At 41.4% G+C, this 16668-nt stretch overlaps 1 protein-coding gene across 12 annotated transcripts in view; it reads left to right on the top strand.

Annotated features, from left to right (window-relative positions):
• The window catches only part of PDE8A (phosphodiesterase 8A), a 134581-nt gene that overhangs the window by 5901 nt on the left and 112012 nt on the right, over positions 1-16668 (top strand). Inside the window, exon 1 of one of the 12 annotated variants that reach the window (XM_045561612.1) lies at positions 15731-15933. The exons of 10 other annotated variants lie outside the window; for them this stretch is intronic. In XM_045561612.1, the coding sequence (XP_045417568.1) occupies positions 15885-15933 (49 nt within the window). In that variant the 5' untranslated portion in view covers positions 15731-15884. Of the gene's footprint in view, positions 1-15730; positions 15934-16668 lie in introns of those variants that run through there. One more of the 12 variants, XM_045561616.1, reaches the window with a different exon arrangement.

Raw genomic sequence — 16668 nt, 5'->3', positions numbered from 1 at the left:
TTGTAGTGCCTTAGGCTGGGTTGTCTGTATGAACTGATTTAAGTATTAGTAAAAATACTCTCTGGCTGTTTGTTCAATTCAGGAGTTACAGTCTGTGTGGTTACAGATAATGAATGCTGTGTTCAGTTTGAACACTTACGGTTTTGTTTATTTTTAATCAGTGTGAGTTTTAACTGTAACATTTCAGTATTTTCTTGTTCGTCTTTTTACCCCGCTTCCCCTTTCCTTAGCTAGGACTAGAGTTGTCTTGAGAGATTTTCAGGTGGTGGTAAGGGGGACCCTGTGCTCACCCTCCCTGGTGTTCGGCAAAAGCCCATTTCACACTAATGATTGATACAGCCCTCTGGCTGATCAGCTCTGTGAGGTGGCCGTGGCCTCTGTTTTGTTCACTGCTGTATCCCCCAGGCCTGGTGCACAGAAGGCCTTCCATAAACATTGGCTGCATTTGAGAATTGCATGAACCAGGCTGTAGAAGTGGAAAATCCACCCAGATTTTGTAAAGTAGGAGAAGAAACAAGTTTTAACTAGATTAGAGGCTGTTAAGAGTGGACTTGGTTTTGTGGAAGTCTCTGCTTATTGCTTTTCAGAGCACTGTACGCGGTAATAATATATTTTCACTCTGGTGATCTGAGTGAATTTCCCTGGGAAGAATTAAGGATTAGTGAAGCTGGGTGGGTAGGACAGAGCAGGTGACAGGTAATAGTGCTGCCACACACTAACCTCTAACCAGGTGTTACTGCCTCCCCCGCTCCGTAAGATCCTCTCAGAAACTCTCCGATTTGTCAGTCTCTATTGGCTTTGCCGGTGTCATTCATTCCTTCCATTTGCTTTGCTTTGTTCTTTACCACCTTCCTGCCCTCTTCCCGTCTTCCTCCTTGCTCTTTCCTTCTAGCACCTTCCTGCACACAACTGGCCAAACGGGGTGTCGCAGTCAACCAAGGTTTAGTGGTTTCTTAGTGTTTCTTAGCTATGGAATAAAATTTCTTGCCTGTTCTTAATTTACCAAATGGATTGATCAAGATTTCATATTCTCGTAAACTAAAACAGTTTTCCCTTTGTCTGTGATCTGACTGAATTTTTTCCCCCTCCACTAGGGGTCGTTGACCCTTGCTAGTTTATATGAAATTACTGAAGGTTTCCCTCTGAAAGTGCAGTTGAGAAAATGAGACCGAACTTTCTGCTCCTGTCATAAGCGACTGTAATTTACCTCTGTTAGCTCAGGGGTGGTCAGTTCCCTGATCATTGTGTTCTTATGCCTTTCGGTGCATAGAATCTTCTTGTCTTGCTAGGCCGAGCTATAAAGGTATTTTTTCTTACATTTTCTTGAATTCGTATTATATATAAAAAATACTTTGCATTTGTATCATTTTTTTTAGTACTTGCTATCATTGCCACCATAACTTTTAAGTGTGAGTCTTAAGATAGACATTATGTCCCAATTCCGTCAGCTCAGACTTGCCCCAGCCAGCTTGACCCTCTCCTTGCTGAAGCCAGGGTTGTGATGTGATGGGGCCTGTGGTCCCTTCCGGCACAAATGTTTCCTGTCAAGTGGCTTTTGACACTGGTTTTCCTTGGCTTGCCCATTTGGATTGTGTTCTTTAATAGGGAGAGTTCATGATGTGAAGCAGACAGCTCAGAATAACCTAAACTGCCTTAAAGGACAGAATATTTTTAGAAATTACAACAAAAGAAAACAATGAAAGGATAGAGGGAGACATTACTGAGGACATGAGTAAGCCCTCAGTCTTGCCCACGGTCAGAGGCTTTATCCTGGTTTCTAACAGTTCGGTGAGGCTGTAGGAGGTGACAGGCTCTCCAGTTCTTAGAGAGCAGACTGTTCATGTTAGTAACACACACCATTTCTTGAATGCCCTTATGTCACAAGCATTGCACTGGATGCCTGACAGATCATATCTCATTTAATCCTTGTAACCCTGTGAGGTGGACATTATCATTTCTCTTTTGCAGATAAGGCACCCGAGGTGAGAAACTCACCCAAGGTCAGATAATTAAGCTGAGATTCAAACCCTTGGTCCTGACTCTCAGCCCCTGGGTGGGGGTTCTCTGTTAACTACCTATGTCTGTTACATTTCCCATTCTCTGGCCTTCTGCTAAGCTGTGGATGTCTGAAGTCACCTGGTTTTATTTAAGCAGGTATCCTGAATCTGCATTATCTGGATTTTGTCTTCCCGAGGAAGTTGGTTACAGCCCTACCTTAGGTTCCTGTGTTTGTGGAAATTGCAGCCATCTTCAGCTCTATCCCAGTTGACTCCTGAAGTCAGGCAGGTTGTGACACCTCCAGCTGTCCTGTTTGCTGTCTGAAATGAGTTGGCAGGGTATCCCCTGGGAGTCTCTTTCCCTTCCCCTTCCTCCTGCTCAGGCTATAGGCAGCCTTCCTTAGCCAGGAGCTCCCTAGGAGCTAGCTCTTTCCATTGACCTTTGCCTAGAGCTCCCCCACCTGAGTTCTGCATGTACCACTCCTCCTGGAGTTATTCAAGCTCCAGTTGAATGTGTGCTTTTTTTTTTTTTAATTTATTTTGAGCATCTGGGTGCAGATGGGTGGAGGCCAAAAAAGGCGTCCACCTTGAATGCTTTCTTGAGCCTCTGGTTGAACTTGGGCTCTTTTCTCTGCTCTTAGGACAGTCCCCTGTGACCCTTGTGGGCCTAGGATTTGTATCTTGAGCTTTCTGCTGGATTATAGGCTGCTTGAGGGCAAGGAGTGTTTCCTAGTTTCATTACAGTTCTCAAAGTGCTTGGCACACTCAGTAAACTTCGGGATACATAAACCAGTCTCTAAGGCTGAAAGGGCTTTTATTCATGTTTCTTGGGTCTATCTCACCTTGTTTAAATTTAACAAAATTGTTGGGGTGTGTTGTATGTGTTTTAACAAAAAGCTCAAATACCCTTAAGCCAGTGATTAATCTGTGGAGTAATTAGTAAAGCTAATTTTGGTCAAGTTAGGGTTGAGCAATGTTCCTGGGCCCCTTCCTTCTGTTCTACTTTTGTTCTGCTGTGGTAGCAGGAGTGGTAGAATATCATGTCAGAGAGCTGTTTTGACAAGTTTTGTATTACAGTTTCTGAGCTACAGGCGTCATATGTGGTTTGCCTGTCCACACAGACAGGAAGGATGTTGCAGATTCCCCCAAACTTTGAGGATGACCTCAAAGAACTCGAGGATGAGGGCTTGCCAGTGCTTTTGTTCTGTACGGGTTGGAAATACACCTTGGATCTGTTGAATTCATCCTCTTTTCCTGTGTGTGTTTCCCTTTCATGCCCTATTAGCACAGCAGGTGCTTCAGCTCCTCTCTCTCTGCCAGTGGGATGGCCCAAAGGGCTGGTGACACATTGGCAGTTCCCATGTTGTCTTCAAATGTTTGGAGTTGATGGCAGTTCCCCAGGGAGGTGTTGTTGAAAGAATACAGGAGGGGCCAGAAGACGTGTCTTTTAGGTGCAGTGGCTCACGCCTGTAATCCTAGCACTGTGGGAAGCCGATGGGGAAGGATTGCTTGAGCCCAGGAGTTTGAGGCCAGCCTAAGCAAGAGCGAGAACCCCCCTACTCTACAAAAGAGGAAAAAAGAAAAAGGAAAGAAAAAAATTAGCTCAGTGTACTCGTTTACACCTGTAGTCCCAGCTACTCAGAGGCTGAGGCAGGAGAATCACTTGTGCCCAGGAGTTTGAGGTTACAGTGAGCTACAATGCTGCCACTGGACTCTAGCAGGTGACAGAGCGAGCCTCTGTCTCAAAAAACAAAACGAAAGATAAAAACAACAAACAAAAAACCCAACAACTAGGCCATCTACAGCCATACCACTTTGAATGTGCCCAACCTCGTCTGATCTCGGGAGCTTAGCAGGGTTGGGTCTGGTTTGCACTCAGGTGGGAGACACGCCTTTTAGATCCAGCTCCATCAGGCGTTGGCTGTGTGTTTGGCAAGTCCTAGTCCTGAGTTTTCTCAAGTGTAAAATGAGGCTAGATTACCTGGGGTTTGGTGAAGATCACTTAAAGTAATCTGTGTGAAAGTGTTTTGTAAACTCCAGGGCACTAGCTCATGTAAGGATTGATCGTTTTCTTGCAATCACCTTCCTCAAAGGCAGACCTGCTTATTTTTTAACACAGATCTCTTTGTGTTTTTGGACTCTGTGTAAGTCCGTAGTTTGTTCTTTTGTCTTGCTAAGTAGTATCCTATTATATGAATAAATCACAGTTAACTTACCCATTCTCTTGCTGATGGATACTAAAGCCATTTCTAACTTTTTGCTATTTGACTTAAGCTACTTTGAATATCCTAGGATGAATTGTTTTGTAGACATAGGATTTCATTTCTCTTGGGTAAATACAAAGAAGTGGAATTACTGGGTCATAGGATAGGTATATGTTTAGTTTTTTAAGAAACTGCTTGACCATTTCTCAAAATGGTTATACAGTAATACACTCATGCCAACAATGTATTAATACAATAAAAGTTGGCTTGCCCCACATCCTGGCCATCGTTCGGTACTGTGGTGTTATGATATCTATATTGATTTTCGTCCACAGTTCCTGTGGAGTTTCATAACTCCCAGAGTCCTTGTCATAATGTTAGGTGCTTTAGGCCTCAGGAAACAGTGTCCTTCTCTCTAACCTTCTCCTGTCCTCCTTTCACCTGCTCAAGACAGGATTCTAATCTGATTGTGGGTCAGAAGACTCTCATTCCAGAGAGGGTCCTGCCCCATACCCTGGAGGAAGGAATGCTACGCAGAGAGGCCAGGAAGAATCTGGACAGGCCTTGCTGGGTTTAGATCGTGTGCTTTTTGTCGGATCACATTTCTGCACAGTTGTCAATCGTGCCTATGCAGTGAAGCCTCCATAGAAACCCAAGAGGACTGGGTGGGTAGCTGAACACCAGAAGGTTTCTGGAGGGGGTGGTATGCCCAGGGAGGGCATAGAAGCTCTGCACCCCTTCCCTCATACCTTGCCCTGCGCATCTTTTCATCTGTATCCTTTGTGATACCTGTATTACTAAATTGGTAAATGTAACTGTTTCCCTCAGTTCTGTGAACTGCTCCAGCAAATTAATGGAACCCAGAGAGGGAGGGGGTCATGGCAAACCCAACTTGAAGCTGGTGGGTCAGAAGCTCCAGAGACCTGGACTCGCACCTGGTGTCAGGGGGCGAATGGCGGTGGGGTGGGGTGACACATCTTTGGAACTGAGCCCTCCCCCGTGTGATCTGACACTATGTCAGCGTAGATAGTGTCAGAGTTGAATTAGAACTGTGGTCCCCAACCCTGGGCCCAGTACCAGACCATGGCCTGTTAGGAAGCGGCCTGTTAGGAAGGCAGCTGCCCATCACTGCCATGAAGCTTAGGAACTGGCCTCACAGCAGGAGGTGAGTGGCAGCTGAGCCACTCATCTGTGTCGTCTGTATTTATAGTCCTTCCGCATTACTCGCATCACTGCCTGAGTTCTGCCTCCCCACCCCCATCCGTGGAAAAATTGTTTTCCGTGAAACCGGTCCCTGGTGCCAAAAAGGTTGGGGACTGCTGAGTTAGAGGACTTCCAGCTAAGTGTCCACTGCTTGGTGTGTGGGGAAAAACCCCAGATTTGGTCACAGAAGGCCTGTTCTGTGTTGATTGCTGTGGAGTTTGGTGGAAAGCTAGGTCTGAGGAGACTTTTCCCAAGGCAGGTGTCAGTATTTTCATGTTCGCCATTGTGGTGGCTAGCACCAGATTTGCATTTCCTTGATGGTTAATGACTTTGAGTACTTTTTCATGTTCTTATTGATGATTTACTGTATAAGTTTTTTGAAGTTTATTTTAATACTTTTTTTATTGAAAGGAAATATAAATATCAAGACCTCTGGGTAGGGAAGGATTGAATAAACAGGTTACACAAGGTATAAAGTACTTTACTAGAAAGTAAAGAAGTGATAAATTTAACTATGATAAAATAAAGACCTTCTCATCAAAAGAGAATGAAAAGGAAAGCCACGCACTGGAAAAAGATATTTGCAACGCATAATCCCAATGAAGGATTAGTATTTGGAATATATATAGAACGGCCACAAGTCAATAAAAAAATGACAGCCCAGTTGCAAAATAGGCAAAGATTTGGGCAGGCATGTCGCTGAAGAGGAAACCAAATGGCTAATAACTCTACCAAAAGATGTTCAGCCTCCTTGGGGAAATGCCAATTAAAGGCACAAGGAAATAACATTTTATACCCACCAAATTGGCAAACATTTAAAAGGCTGACAGTATTTGGAGGAATTCCTCAACACTAGGTAGAAGGGTAAATTAATTCCACCAGGGATTAATTCCACTGGGTGGGCAGGGAACCATTGTCATTACCAAGTAGAGTTGAACATGTTGCCCTGTGACCTAGCGATTTCACTCCTAGAAACTGTTGCACATCTATACTGGAAACATGTACTAGAATGTTGAGAACAGCATTGATTTTAATTGCAAAGTTTCCTATAAAACCCAAATGTCCATTAACACCATAATGGATGACCAAGCTGTGATGTGTTCTAAGAAAGGAATACTATACACCTGTGAAAATGAATGAATTCTAGCTCTAGGTATCGACCTAGATGGATCTCCAAAACTTCATGTTGAGAGAAGGAAAACGTTAGAGAAGAATTTATAAAGTATGATTCTTTTTATTTAAAGATTAAATAAACAGATTTAAGAAGAAGATTAAATGAAAAGATTAAGTAAACAGTATATAGGAATATACATAATACACACATAAACATAGATGTTAAAGCTGTAAAGAAAACCAAAGAAATAATTATTATAAAATTCTGTTAGGGAAAGCAAGTTTATTTTAAGGACTTAAAATGGTTAACAGGCTAACTTGAGCGCTTAATATATAGGATACTGGAGGAATATGCCAGGCCCTGCCCTGAAGGAACAATTAGTCCTTTCTGGAAAGGTTTGAGTTGTCTCTGACCTGGAAGTGATGGTGGTGCCTTGAGGGTAGTGGGAGGGGCAGGAGCTTGGTCTGGATTGGTCATAGGCCCAGAGAGAGGAAGGGAGGGAAGGGTTGGACAAGGGCTAAGGAGACTGGGAGGTTCTGGAGAAGTTATCCCAGGCTAAGGGAAAGGGTGGGAGGGTTTGTTCAGACTGTGAGGAGGGTGAGGAAGGATAGGTGAAAAGGCCTGAAAGCCAGGTTGAGGATATTTGAAGTTCATGCTGTAACCTCAGAGAACGTCCAAAGGCTTTTCGCTTTCATATTTTATGAAGATTAGGTTACAGGCAGAAATTGCAGTGAGTGGGATGAGGGGCAGCGAGAGGTGGGCACTATCCAGAGCCTGTTGCAGTGGTTCAGGCAGGAGGTGTGACCAGGTCTAACTAACTTATCCTCTTTCTTTCTTTGTTTTTTCTTGTCTTTTTTTTTTTTTTAATTTTGCTGGCACTGAATTGAAGCTCAAGGTATAAGTAATTTAGTGCTGTGGTTTGGGAAAGGAGGGAATGAGCGAAGGAAAAACTGACAGGCTGGGGACAGACGGGATTGGGAAATTGGTGGGGTGAGTGGAGGGTGAGTCAGAGGTCGGGCTGTGCCAGCTTAGGACTGTGATAACATGCCACAGTTTGTACAGTGCCTTGATGGTTTGCCAAATACCATTTTTATGCATCATCTTATTTGATGTTCCCCAAAGCCCTGTGAGGTAGAAAGGAGGGATTTTATTTTTCCTGTTTAAGACATAAAGAAGCAGACATTCAGAGAATGAACAACTTGTCCAAGTTTGTGGCGGCCACTTACAGAAATATGTTCGCTGTCACAGCATAGAGTAGAAGTCAGAGGAGAGAAAGGGAGTTTTTTAAAAAGGCTTTCTCATCGTTTGGTTCTGGGTTCATTTGATAGAAGTCAGCCTTTACTCTTCCTGATTGTAAACATCATATTCATTATAGAAAACTTGAAAAGTACAGAAAAGAACAAGGATTGCCGAAATTACACAGTCACTGAAATTGCACAAGCAGGAGACAACTTCTTATAAAATGGTGGTGTGTTTCCTTCCATCCTGGTAGATTGCCTTAAGTAAGTGTAATTAACAATTATTTTTTAAACAGTTTTGTTCTTTAGTTTTAGGAAACATTTAGCTATATTTCTTCAAATGTTATTCCCTTGTGTTTTCTCCTGCTTTTCTTCTGCGCTCCCGCCAAAAGACAGCATTTAGACCTGACCTTTATGTCTCTTCACTTTTCTTTTACTTCCCCTCTCTGCACTCACTTCTGGGAGGATTTTTTAGCTCAGTCTTTTAACTCATGAATTCAGTCCTCAAGGTCTACTTGGCTCTTTAGCCCAGTGAGCTTTTAAATTGGACAGTTTCTTTGTGTTCAAGATTTATGGTTCTCTTTCCATAACTGCTTCTTCATGTTCTGTGGTTGCAGCATACTCCCTTATCTCCTTGAAGGTGTTAATTATACTCACATTCAAGTCCTATTCTGATTGCTCTTTATTTAAAACACTTTTTTATTGACTTCTGCAGTCAGCAAAGTGTACAGAATCCCTAGGGGTACAGCTTGATGAATTTTACTTATGTATGTCCCCATGTAACTGCCACTGAAATCAAGAGAGACTGGTTTCAGCATTCCAGAAGGCTACCTCATGGCTGTTCACTGTTTTTAACATTTTATTTTGAAAAATCTCAAACATACAGCAATCTTGAAGGAATTTCACAGTGTACCCTTGTGTACCCCATGCCTGTGTTTTACGTTAGCATTTTATTACACTTGCCTTATCACATGTATCCATCTGTGCATCCTCTGTCTACCATCTTCTTTTTGTTTGCTACATTTTGAAGTAATTGTCCCTGTATCGGCAGAAACATTAAAAATAATAAATAAATAAAATACTAAAAAAAATTTAAAAAAACCATTTTGAAGTAATTGCAGATATCACTGTGGTTCCCCTTAAATATTTTCAGCATGCATATCATTAATTAGAGTTCAATATTTGTTTAGAGTTTTTCTCTTTTGAGGTAAAATTTATATACAGTGAAATGCACAAACATTTAGTGTACATTTGCTGAGTTTTGACAAATGCATACATATATCTGTGTAATCCAAACTTCTGTCAAGGTATAGAACATTATCACACCAGAAAGTTCCATCATGCTCCTTACCAGGCAGTTTCTCCCTGGCATTCCTGCAGCCACCTTTCTGATTTTTTCCCACCCTAGATTAGGTTTGCATGTTCTAGAACTTAATATAATGGAGTTTATAGTATATAATGTTTTATGTAAGACTTCTGCCACTCAGTATTACATTTTTGAGATTGATCCACGTTTTATGTGTCTGTAGTTGATAGTATTGTTGACTGTTAACCTTTTTTCTTTTTTTGAAATCCTGTATGGAAGAGTGACTATTAACTTTTAAAAGCTCATCATATTGTTAAATTATCCCTGCACCCACCCAAGATGAGGTCAAATTTTAATCTCATAGGAGCATGTGTGAGAGTGCTTGTGGCCCCTTTGACAATCTGACCGTGAGAGGTGGTATTTTAGCTTGAATTTATTTCACTAATTGTTTATTATCTTTTTCCCCTCAAACATGTTTTGGACACTTGAACGTTCTCTTCTCTGAGTTGTTGATGTGTGTTGCCTATTTCTCTATTTGGGTTTTAGAGTTAAAAAATTTATAAGGACTTTCTAATATGTTTGGAAATTAAGTTTTGATCTCTTGTGTGTATTGCAAATCCATTTTCTTTAATGAGCTTTTTGTTTTTATTGGCTATATTATTTAAAAAATTGTATATACTTTATATTTTTATCCAATTAAATCTAGCAGTCATAATTTTGTTTTTTCATTTGATTTATAAAATATCTTTTATTTCAGAAGCAGCATATATGCCATGTAGAAGATTTGCAAATTCTGAAATACAGTTTTTATCCCCTTGAGATCATTGAATGCAACATGTTATATGTTTCCAGATTTTTTCTCTGTGCACATACATGTGTATTCATGCACATTTTCACTGAAATTAGATCATATAGGACATACTGTTTTTTAAAAATTGTAAAATATGCATAACATAAAATTTATGATTTTAATTTTTTTTTTTTTTTGAGAGGTAGGTTCTTGTTTTCTCACCTAGCCTGGAGTGTACTGGTGCAATCATAGCTCACTGCATCCTCCAGCTTCTGTGCTCAAGTGATCCTCCTGCCTGAGCCTACTGAGTAGCTAGGACTACAGGCATGTGCCACCACACCCAGCTGATTTTTAAATTTTTGGTAGAGATGGGGTCTTTCTTTGTAGCCCAGGCTGGTCTTGAACTCCTGGCTTCAAGCGATCCTTCTGCCTTGGCCTCCTGAAGCACTGGGATTACAGATGTGAGCCACCGTGTCCACCAGTTTTAATAATTTAAAAGTGTACAGTTCAGCTGCATTAAGTACATTCATATTGTGCAACCATCACCACCGTCTATCTCCAGAACATTTTCATCTTCCAAAGCTGAAACTCTGTACCCATTAAACAATAACTCCTCATCTCCTCCTCCCTGCCCCTGGCAACCACTGTTCTCCTTTCTGTCTGTAAGAATTTGATTATCTAGGTGTGTCGTATAAGTGGAATCCTACACTGTATTTGTCTTCTTTTTTTTAGATTCAGAGTATTAGGTTGGTACAAACGCTTTGATTACATAAATTGCCTTTGCACCTCCCAGCAAGTGTGCCCATCCTCCATACAGCACACAGTGCATCTGTTAGGTGTGGATTTACCCAGCCCCTCTTCCCGCCCACCTGCCCGACGCCCTATGAATGTTACTTTCTATATGTGCACCGTAGTGTTGATTAGTTAGTACCATTTTAATGGTGAGTACATGTGTTTGTTTTTTCATTCTTCTGATAACTTCACTTAGAAGAATGGGCTCCAGCTCAATCCAGGGTAATACAGTAGGTAGGTCATCATTTTTTTATGGCTGAGTAGTACTCCATGGTATACATATGCCACATTTTATTAATTTGCTCATGGATTGATGGGCACTTGGGTTGTTTCCACATCTTTGCAACTGTGAATTGTGCTGCTATAAACATTGAAGTTCAGATGTCTTTTTTATAGAATGTCTTTTTTCCCTTTGGGTAGATGCTCAGTAATGGGATTGCTGGATCAAATGGTAGATCTACTTTTAGTTATTTGAGGTATCACTGTATTTATCCTCTTGTGACTGGCTTATTTCATTTAGCACAATGTCCTCAAGGCTCATCTGTGATGTAGCATGTGTCAGAATTCCTTTCCTTTTTAAAGCTGAATAATATCGCATTCTATTTCTATACCACATTTTGTTCATCTATTCATCCATTGATGGACACATGGGTTGCTTTCAGTATTATGAATAATGCGGCTGTGAACGGGAGCATGTATGTTCTCAAGTGCCTGCTTTCAGTTCTTTTGAGTATGTACCTAGAGTGGAATTGTTGAATCGTGTGCTAACACCGTTTTTAATTTTTTGGGGAACCACTGTAAGTCCATATTGCTTTGCAGTGTCCTTTTTTCAGCCAATAATCTGCACATTTCTATTTCAGTAGTTTTAGAAATCTTAGCTAATATCCATATCATACTATACCCAAAACCCCTGATTCCAGAAATGTCCCCTCCATTGCATCTGCTTATGACTCTTACATTTCTTTTAATCTAGCACCTCACGCCCCACTTCTAAAGACACTGACTTGTTAAAGAGACCTGAGAAGTTGTGCCCCAACTTGTTTCCTGTTGTGTCATTTGGCATTCCCTCTTTCTGCCATATTTCCCATAACTGGAAGTTGTGTCTACCGTGGATTCAACTTCAGGAGTTTGGCTAGAATACATCGTTGGTGATTCAAGAATCACCTGAGAAGACATGCAGTATCTGATTGGCCATTACAGACGCTCAGATTGGCCGTTGAGTTAGGATGATGACAGTCTGATCCTTCCACTGCTGGATGATTAGGTCCCCCTCATATGACCAGAAAGGGATGTGTGTGGCATTTGGCACTGTACAAATGTTCACTTCACCGTAGGCTACTCACATGAGGCTTATCTTTTCTTTTTACTCTCTTAGTATTAATTGATAATTCTTATCTAAAATAATAGTTCTGGCTGGGCGCGGTGGCTCACATCTGTAATCCTAGCACTCTGGGAGGCCGAGGCAGGTGGATCGTTTGAGCTCAGGAGTTCGAGACCAGCCTGAGCAAGAGCGAGACCCCGTCTCTACTAAAAATAGAAAGAAATTATATGGACAGCAAAAAATATATATAGAAAAAATTATCCGGGCATGGTGGCGCATGCCTGTAGTCCCAGGTACTCGGGAGGCTGAGGCAGGAGGATCACTTGAGCCCAGGAGTTTGAGGTTGCTGTGAGCAAGGCTGACGCCATGGAACTCTAGCCAGGGCAAAAGAGCGAGACTCTGTCTCAAAATAAATAAATAAAAAAAAATAAAATAAAATAATAGTTCTGATTAGAGTTAATGATGGATGTTTTCTAATTCAGTTACATTTCTACATGCAGTAGTTGGTGTTCTATAAAGTAGAAGTTTCCCTCATCAGTTGGGGTATTGGTTACTATTAAATATACTCCTTACTGGAAAGTCAGGATAAATAATACATTTTTTCCTTTAGTTAACAATTTTAAAGGTAAGGAGTTTGCTGCCTCAGATGGTAAAGAACATGATGGATTTTTTTCTGGATTTCACTTTTGTTCAATTTATTTATGGACATAGGGATTTTCATTGGGTGTTTGGATGGATCTATTACAGTCTTTTTTTTTTTTATAAGACAACTTTGGCTAGTTGGGCTCCTTCATATTGACTTTTATGTGCTTTCAGCATGATCCTATTAATCTTTGAAAACACAACTAGTTGTAACAGGCTCAGGAATGGGCCTTTTCTCCAAGGTGCCCTGATTCCTCTTAGGGGGAAATGGTGTTGGAAAGTATAATTTGGGTATGACAGGTACTCATTAGTTGACGATTGACATTGTTTTAGGGCCATTTTAGTGGATAAATCTGAAAAATATACACATCAAAAACCCCAAGAACTATGTATTGATATTTCTTTTCAATTTAGATTTAATAATTCAGTCTCTTATTTCAGTATATTTGATTTTATAATTGTATCCCTTTTCTCTTACATTGACAACTTTGGTTTGCTTTTAAGCTCGAGGCCTTATCCATCCAGATATATAATAGTTAAGTATTCATTCATACATGTTAATTTTATATTCTTTTTAGTAACGGGTTGCTTAATGACAGGGATACGTTCTGAGAAATGCATTGTTAGGCGATTCTGTCATTGTGCCGACATCATAGTGTACTTACACAAACCCGGATTTCATAGCCTGCTGCACGCGGAGGCTGTATGGTGTGCCCTGTTACTCCTGGGTGCAAACCTGTACAGCATGTTACTGTACTGAATACTGTATGCAGTTGGAACAGAATAAGTATTTGTGTATCTAAACATAGAAACGGTACAGGAAAAATGCACCGTAAAAGATAAAAGATGGCACACTTGTGTTGGGCACTTACCATGAATGGAGCCTGCAAAACTGGAAGTTGCTTTGGGTGAGTCAGTGAGTGAATGTGAAGGTCTAGGACATTACTGTGCACTACTGTCGACTTTATAAACACTGGACACTTAGGCTATATTAAATTTATAAAAAGAGTTTTCTTTCTTCAATGATAAATTAACCTGAGCCTACTGTAACTTTTTACTTTATGAACTTTTAAGTTTTTTAAACTTTTTGACTCTTTTGGAATGGCACTTAGCTTAAAACACAACTCCTATGATAACAATGCCTTCTTCTGGAATAGTTCCTGAAGGACCTGCCTGAGCCTGTTTTACAGTGAACTTTTTAATAAGTGGAGTACACTGTAGTGATAAACAGTATAGTAAATTTATAAACCAGTAACATAGTCATTTACTATCATTCTCACGTATTATATGTGAAACACAATTGTATGTGCTATACTTTTATACGACCGGCAGCACAGTAGGTTTGTTTACACCAGCATCACCACAAACACGTGAGTAATGTCTTGCCCTAGGATGTTATGATGGCTACGATGTCACTAGGTGACAGGAATTTTTCAGCTCCATTATAATCTTAAGTACCACCGTCATATATATTGACCTTTGTTGACCAAAATGTCGTCATGCAGTACATAACTGTATATTCTTTCATTTTTTTAATCCAGTCAAATTTAGCAATGGGGGGTGGTATAGCAACTTTAGTGACACGAATGTTAATAAGTTCTGATAATCCACTACCAAATGCACTCTCATCAAGCAGTTTTACTATATCATAAGCAGTAAAGAAATTGAATACCTGGAATTTCTAAGCTTGGATGTCATTAGGGAAGTTGCTTGATGATTGCTAAGTGGCTCTGTTTTCATTTTAAAGATAGGTACAGATACCTGTTTTCTCTTCTTAGTTTATAAGTGTACATTTGGAGTTGGAGTTGACATGCAGTGAACCCTAAAGTATTTACTTAGTCATTCATGGCACATTTGATCAGCTTCCTTTAACTGTCCTAACATTTTTAGATAAAAGCAGGGAATGTTCCTTTTTTCTCCCCAAGTCGCTATGCCATGGGTTTTTGTTATTCTAGAGTTAAGAAACAGGGTCTTGAAAAGCCAAAACTTCTATGTGGAGTGAACGATAGTAAAGCCTTGCCTTGGGATGAAGAGGGCAGGCCTGGCATCAACCTGGCCCTGCAGGCCAGCAGTGTTATCAAGAGCCGCAAAATGGCTGTGCACAGTATCACACCTGTAATCCTAGCACTTTGGGAGGCTGAGGTGGGAGGTTGCTTGGGGCCAGTTCTATACCCTGAGCAAGAACGAGACCCTATCTTTACAAAAAAGAAAAAATAGAGAAAATTAGCCAGGCATGGTGATACACGCCTATTGTCCCAGCTCTTCAGGAGGTTGAGGCAGGAGGAGTGCTCAAGCCCAGGATTTTGAGGTTGCTGTGAGCTATGATGACGCCACTGTACTCTAGCCCAGGTGACAGAGGGAGACATTGTCTTAAAAAGAAAAAAAAGGCTCAGCATGCCTCTGTGGTGGTAAGTGATAGTTGACTTTATGAGCAAACGTATGCGCATTTCAATATTGACAAAAATCAGTGCTTCCATTAGACATTAATCTTTAGTGAGATTAGTTTCGTAGACTGTGAGTTCGGAAGTGTTTTAGTGGTCTTTGTCTCACTTAAACTCCATTACAGGCATTCTCTTGTCAGTTATCCATCTACACAGAGAATTGTAGTTTGGTACATTTTCATGATAGGGATGTCTCTCATTCTTTACTGAGCAATAAAATGTTGCCTTATTTATTCACTACACATTTAGTGCTTACTGTGGGCGAGGAACTGCACTGGACATTTGCTGGTAATGTGAAGATGAGTAAGATGTGGGCTCCCTTTTTAGATGATAAACTCACTAGAGGACAGGCTTGCCTCTAATAATCGTATGTGTCTCCCTTGTGCCTTGATTCTATAATACTTGTTCAGCAATCTGAACACACCATTGCTGTGCTATAGTCAAAGAGGCCAGGGGAATCGGAAGCAGAAAACTTGGGTTTAAAATGTGGCTTTGGCTTTGGTACTTGCTTAGCTATGTGAGCTGGGCAAACCATGTAACTTGTCTGTGAGCCACAGTTCCTCGTGTGAAATGTGGATGTGAGAGAAGGTGTGGGAAGATCCTTCTAATCTGTGACGTACCATAAAAGTGACAGACTTTTCTTGTTTCTCTTTGCTTATTAAACAGAATGGTGTTTTCTGACCATTGTGTCAGCGAAGAAGCTGTGTTATCATCCTTTCAGTGCTGCTGAATGTACCGATAATGGAGAAATAAACAGCACTGCCCTGGTTTTCTGGTTGTAAACCAAAAAACCTGTTTTCAGTGCCCAAAGCTGTGTTTGCCTTGAGAGGCCAAGAATGTGTCTACAACGCAGGACAGCTTCAGATCCCACGGTGAAGCTCTCGGGTAATCACACGGTTTTGGTTTAGCTTCAGTTGTTCATAGGGCAAGCTTTGCTAGCTGTGCTCAGTTCCTGCTGGAGTAAAATAATGTAGGCTGGCCGGAGGTGGTCTCTGGTCAGGGCTGTCATGAATTGAACTTGTTCTCCCACTGTGCAGGCACTGGCTCATCGGAGCAGCATGCCTGTCCCATAGCCAGGCCCTGGAAGGACCTCCGAGCATGGCCCTTAAACTGGGCCCTGGCTCCTCACCTGGTTGACTTGGGGTCAGTGGTTTCTACATGGTGGCAATGAGGGCTTTGCTCCAGGCCTTCCTGTTCTTACATTTTCAACTGCTGTAGAGCCAGGTTGATCCAATAATGTGCCTTGTTTTTCTCCCTCATGAGGACATTTTCTGGAATTTTTATCTCACCTTATCTGTTCTTCTGAAAAACATGTCTTCAGACCTCATTTCTCTAGCTCTCAGATAACCAAACCCCACATGCAGAGAGGTCCAAGAGATCCCTACCCTTCACCCAGAGGTTCAGAGGAGGAGCAGGGGGAGCACATGCAACCATGACTGTGCCATTCCCGTGTCCAGAACCTCCTGTGACTCCCCACTGCCAAATTTGGACTCCTTTTTTTGGCCTACAAAGCCTGGCTGGTGGGCTCCCAGGCCTTCTCCAGCTTCATCCTGTGCCTCACAAACTGGATGCCTCAAGCACTCATACTGCCAGGGACTCAGTAACCTCTGGACTTTGTGT

This window comes from Lemur catta, chromosome 9 (assembly GCF_020740605.2).
Source record: "Lemur catta isolate mLemCat1 chromosome 9, mLemCat1.pri, whole genome shotgun sequence".
In the NCBI taxonomy this organism is placed as follows: domain Eukaryota; kingdom Metazoa; phylum Chordata; class Mammalia; order Primates; family Lemuridae; genus Lemur; species Lemur catta.
The sequence above is the reverse complement of the archived record's forward strand: the minus strand, read 5'-3'. Positions and strand labels throughout refer to the sequence as shown.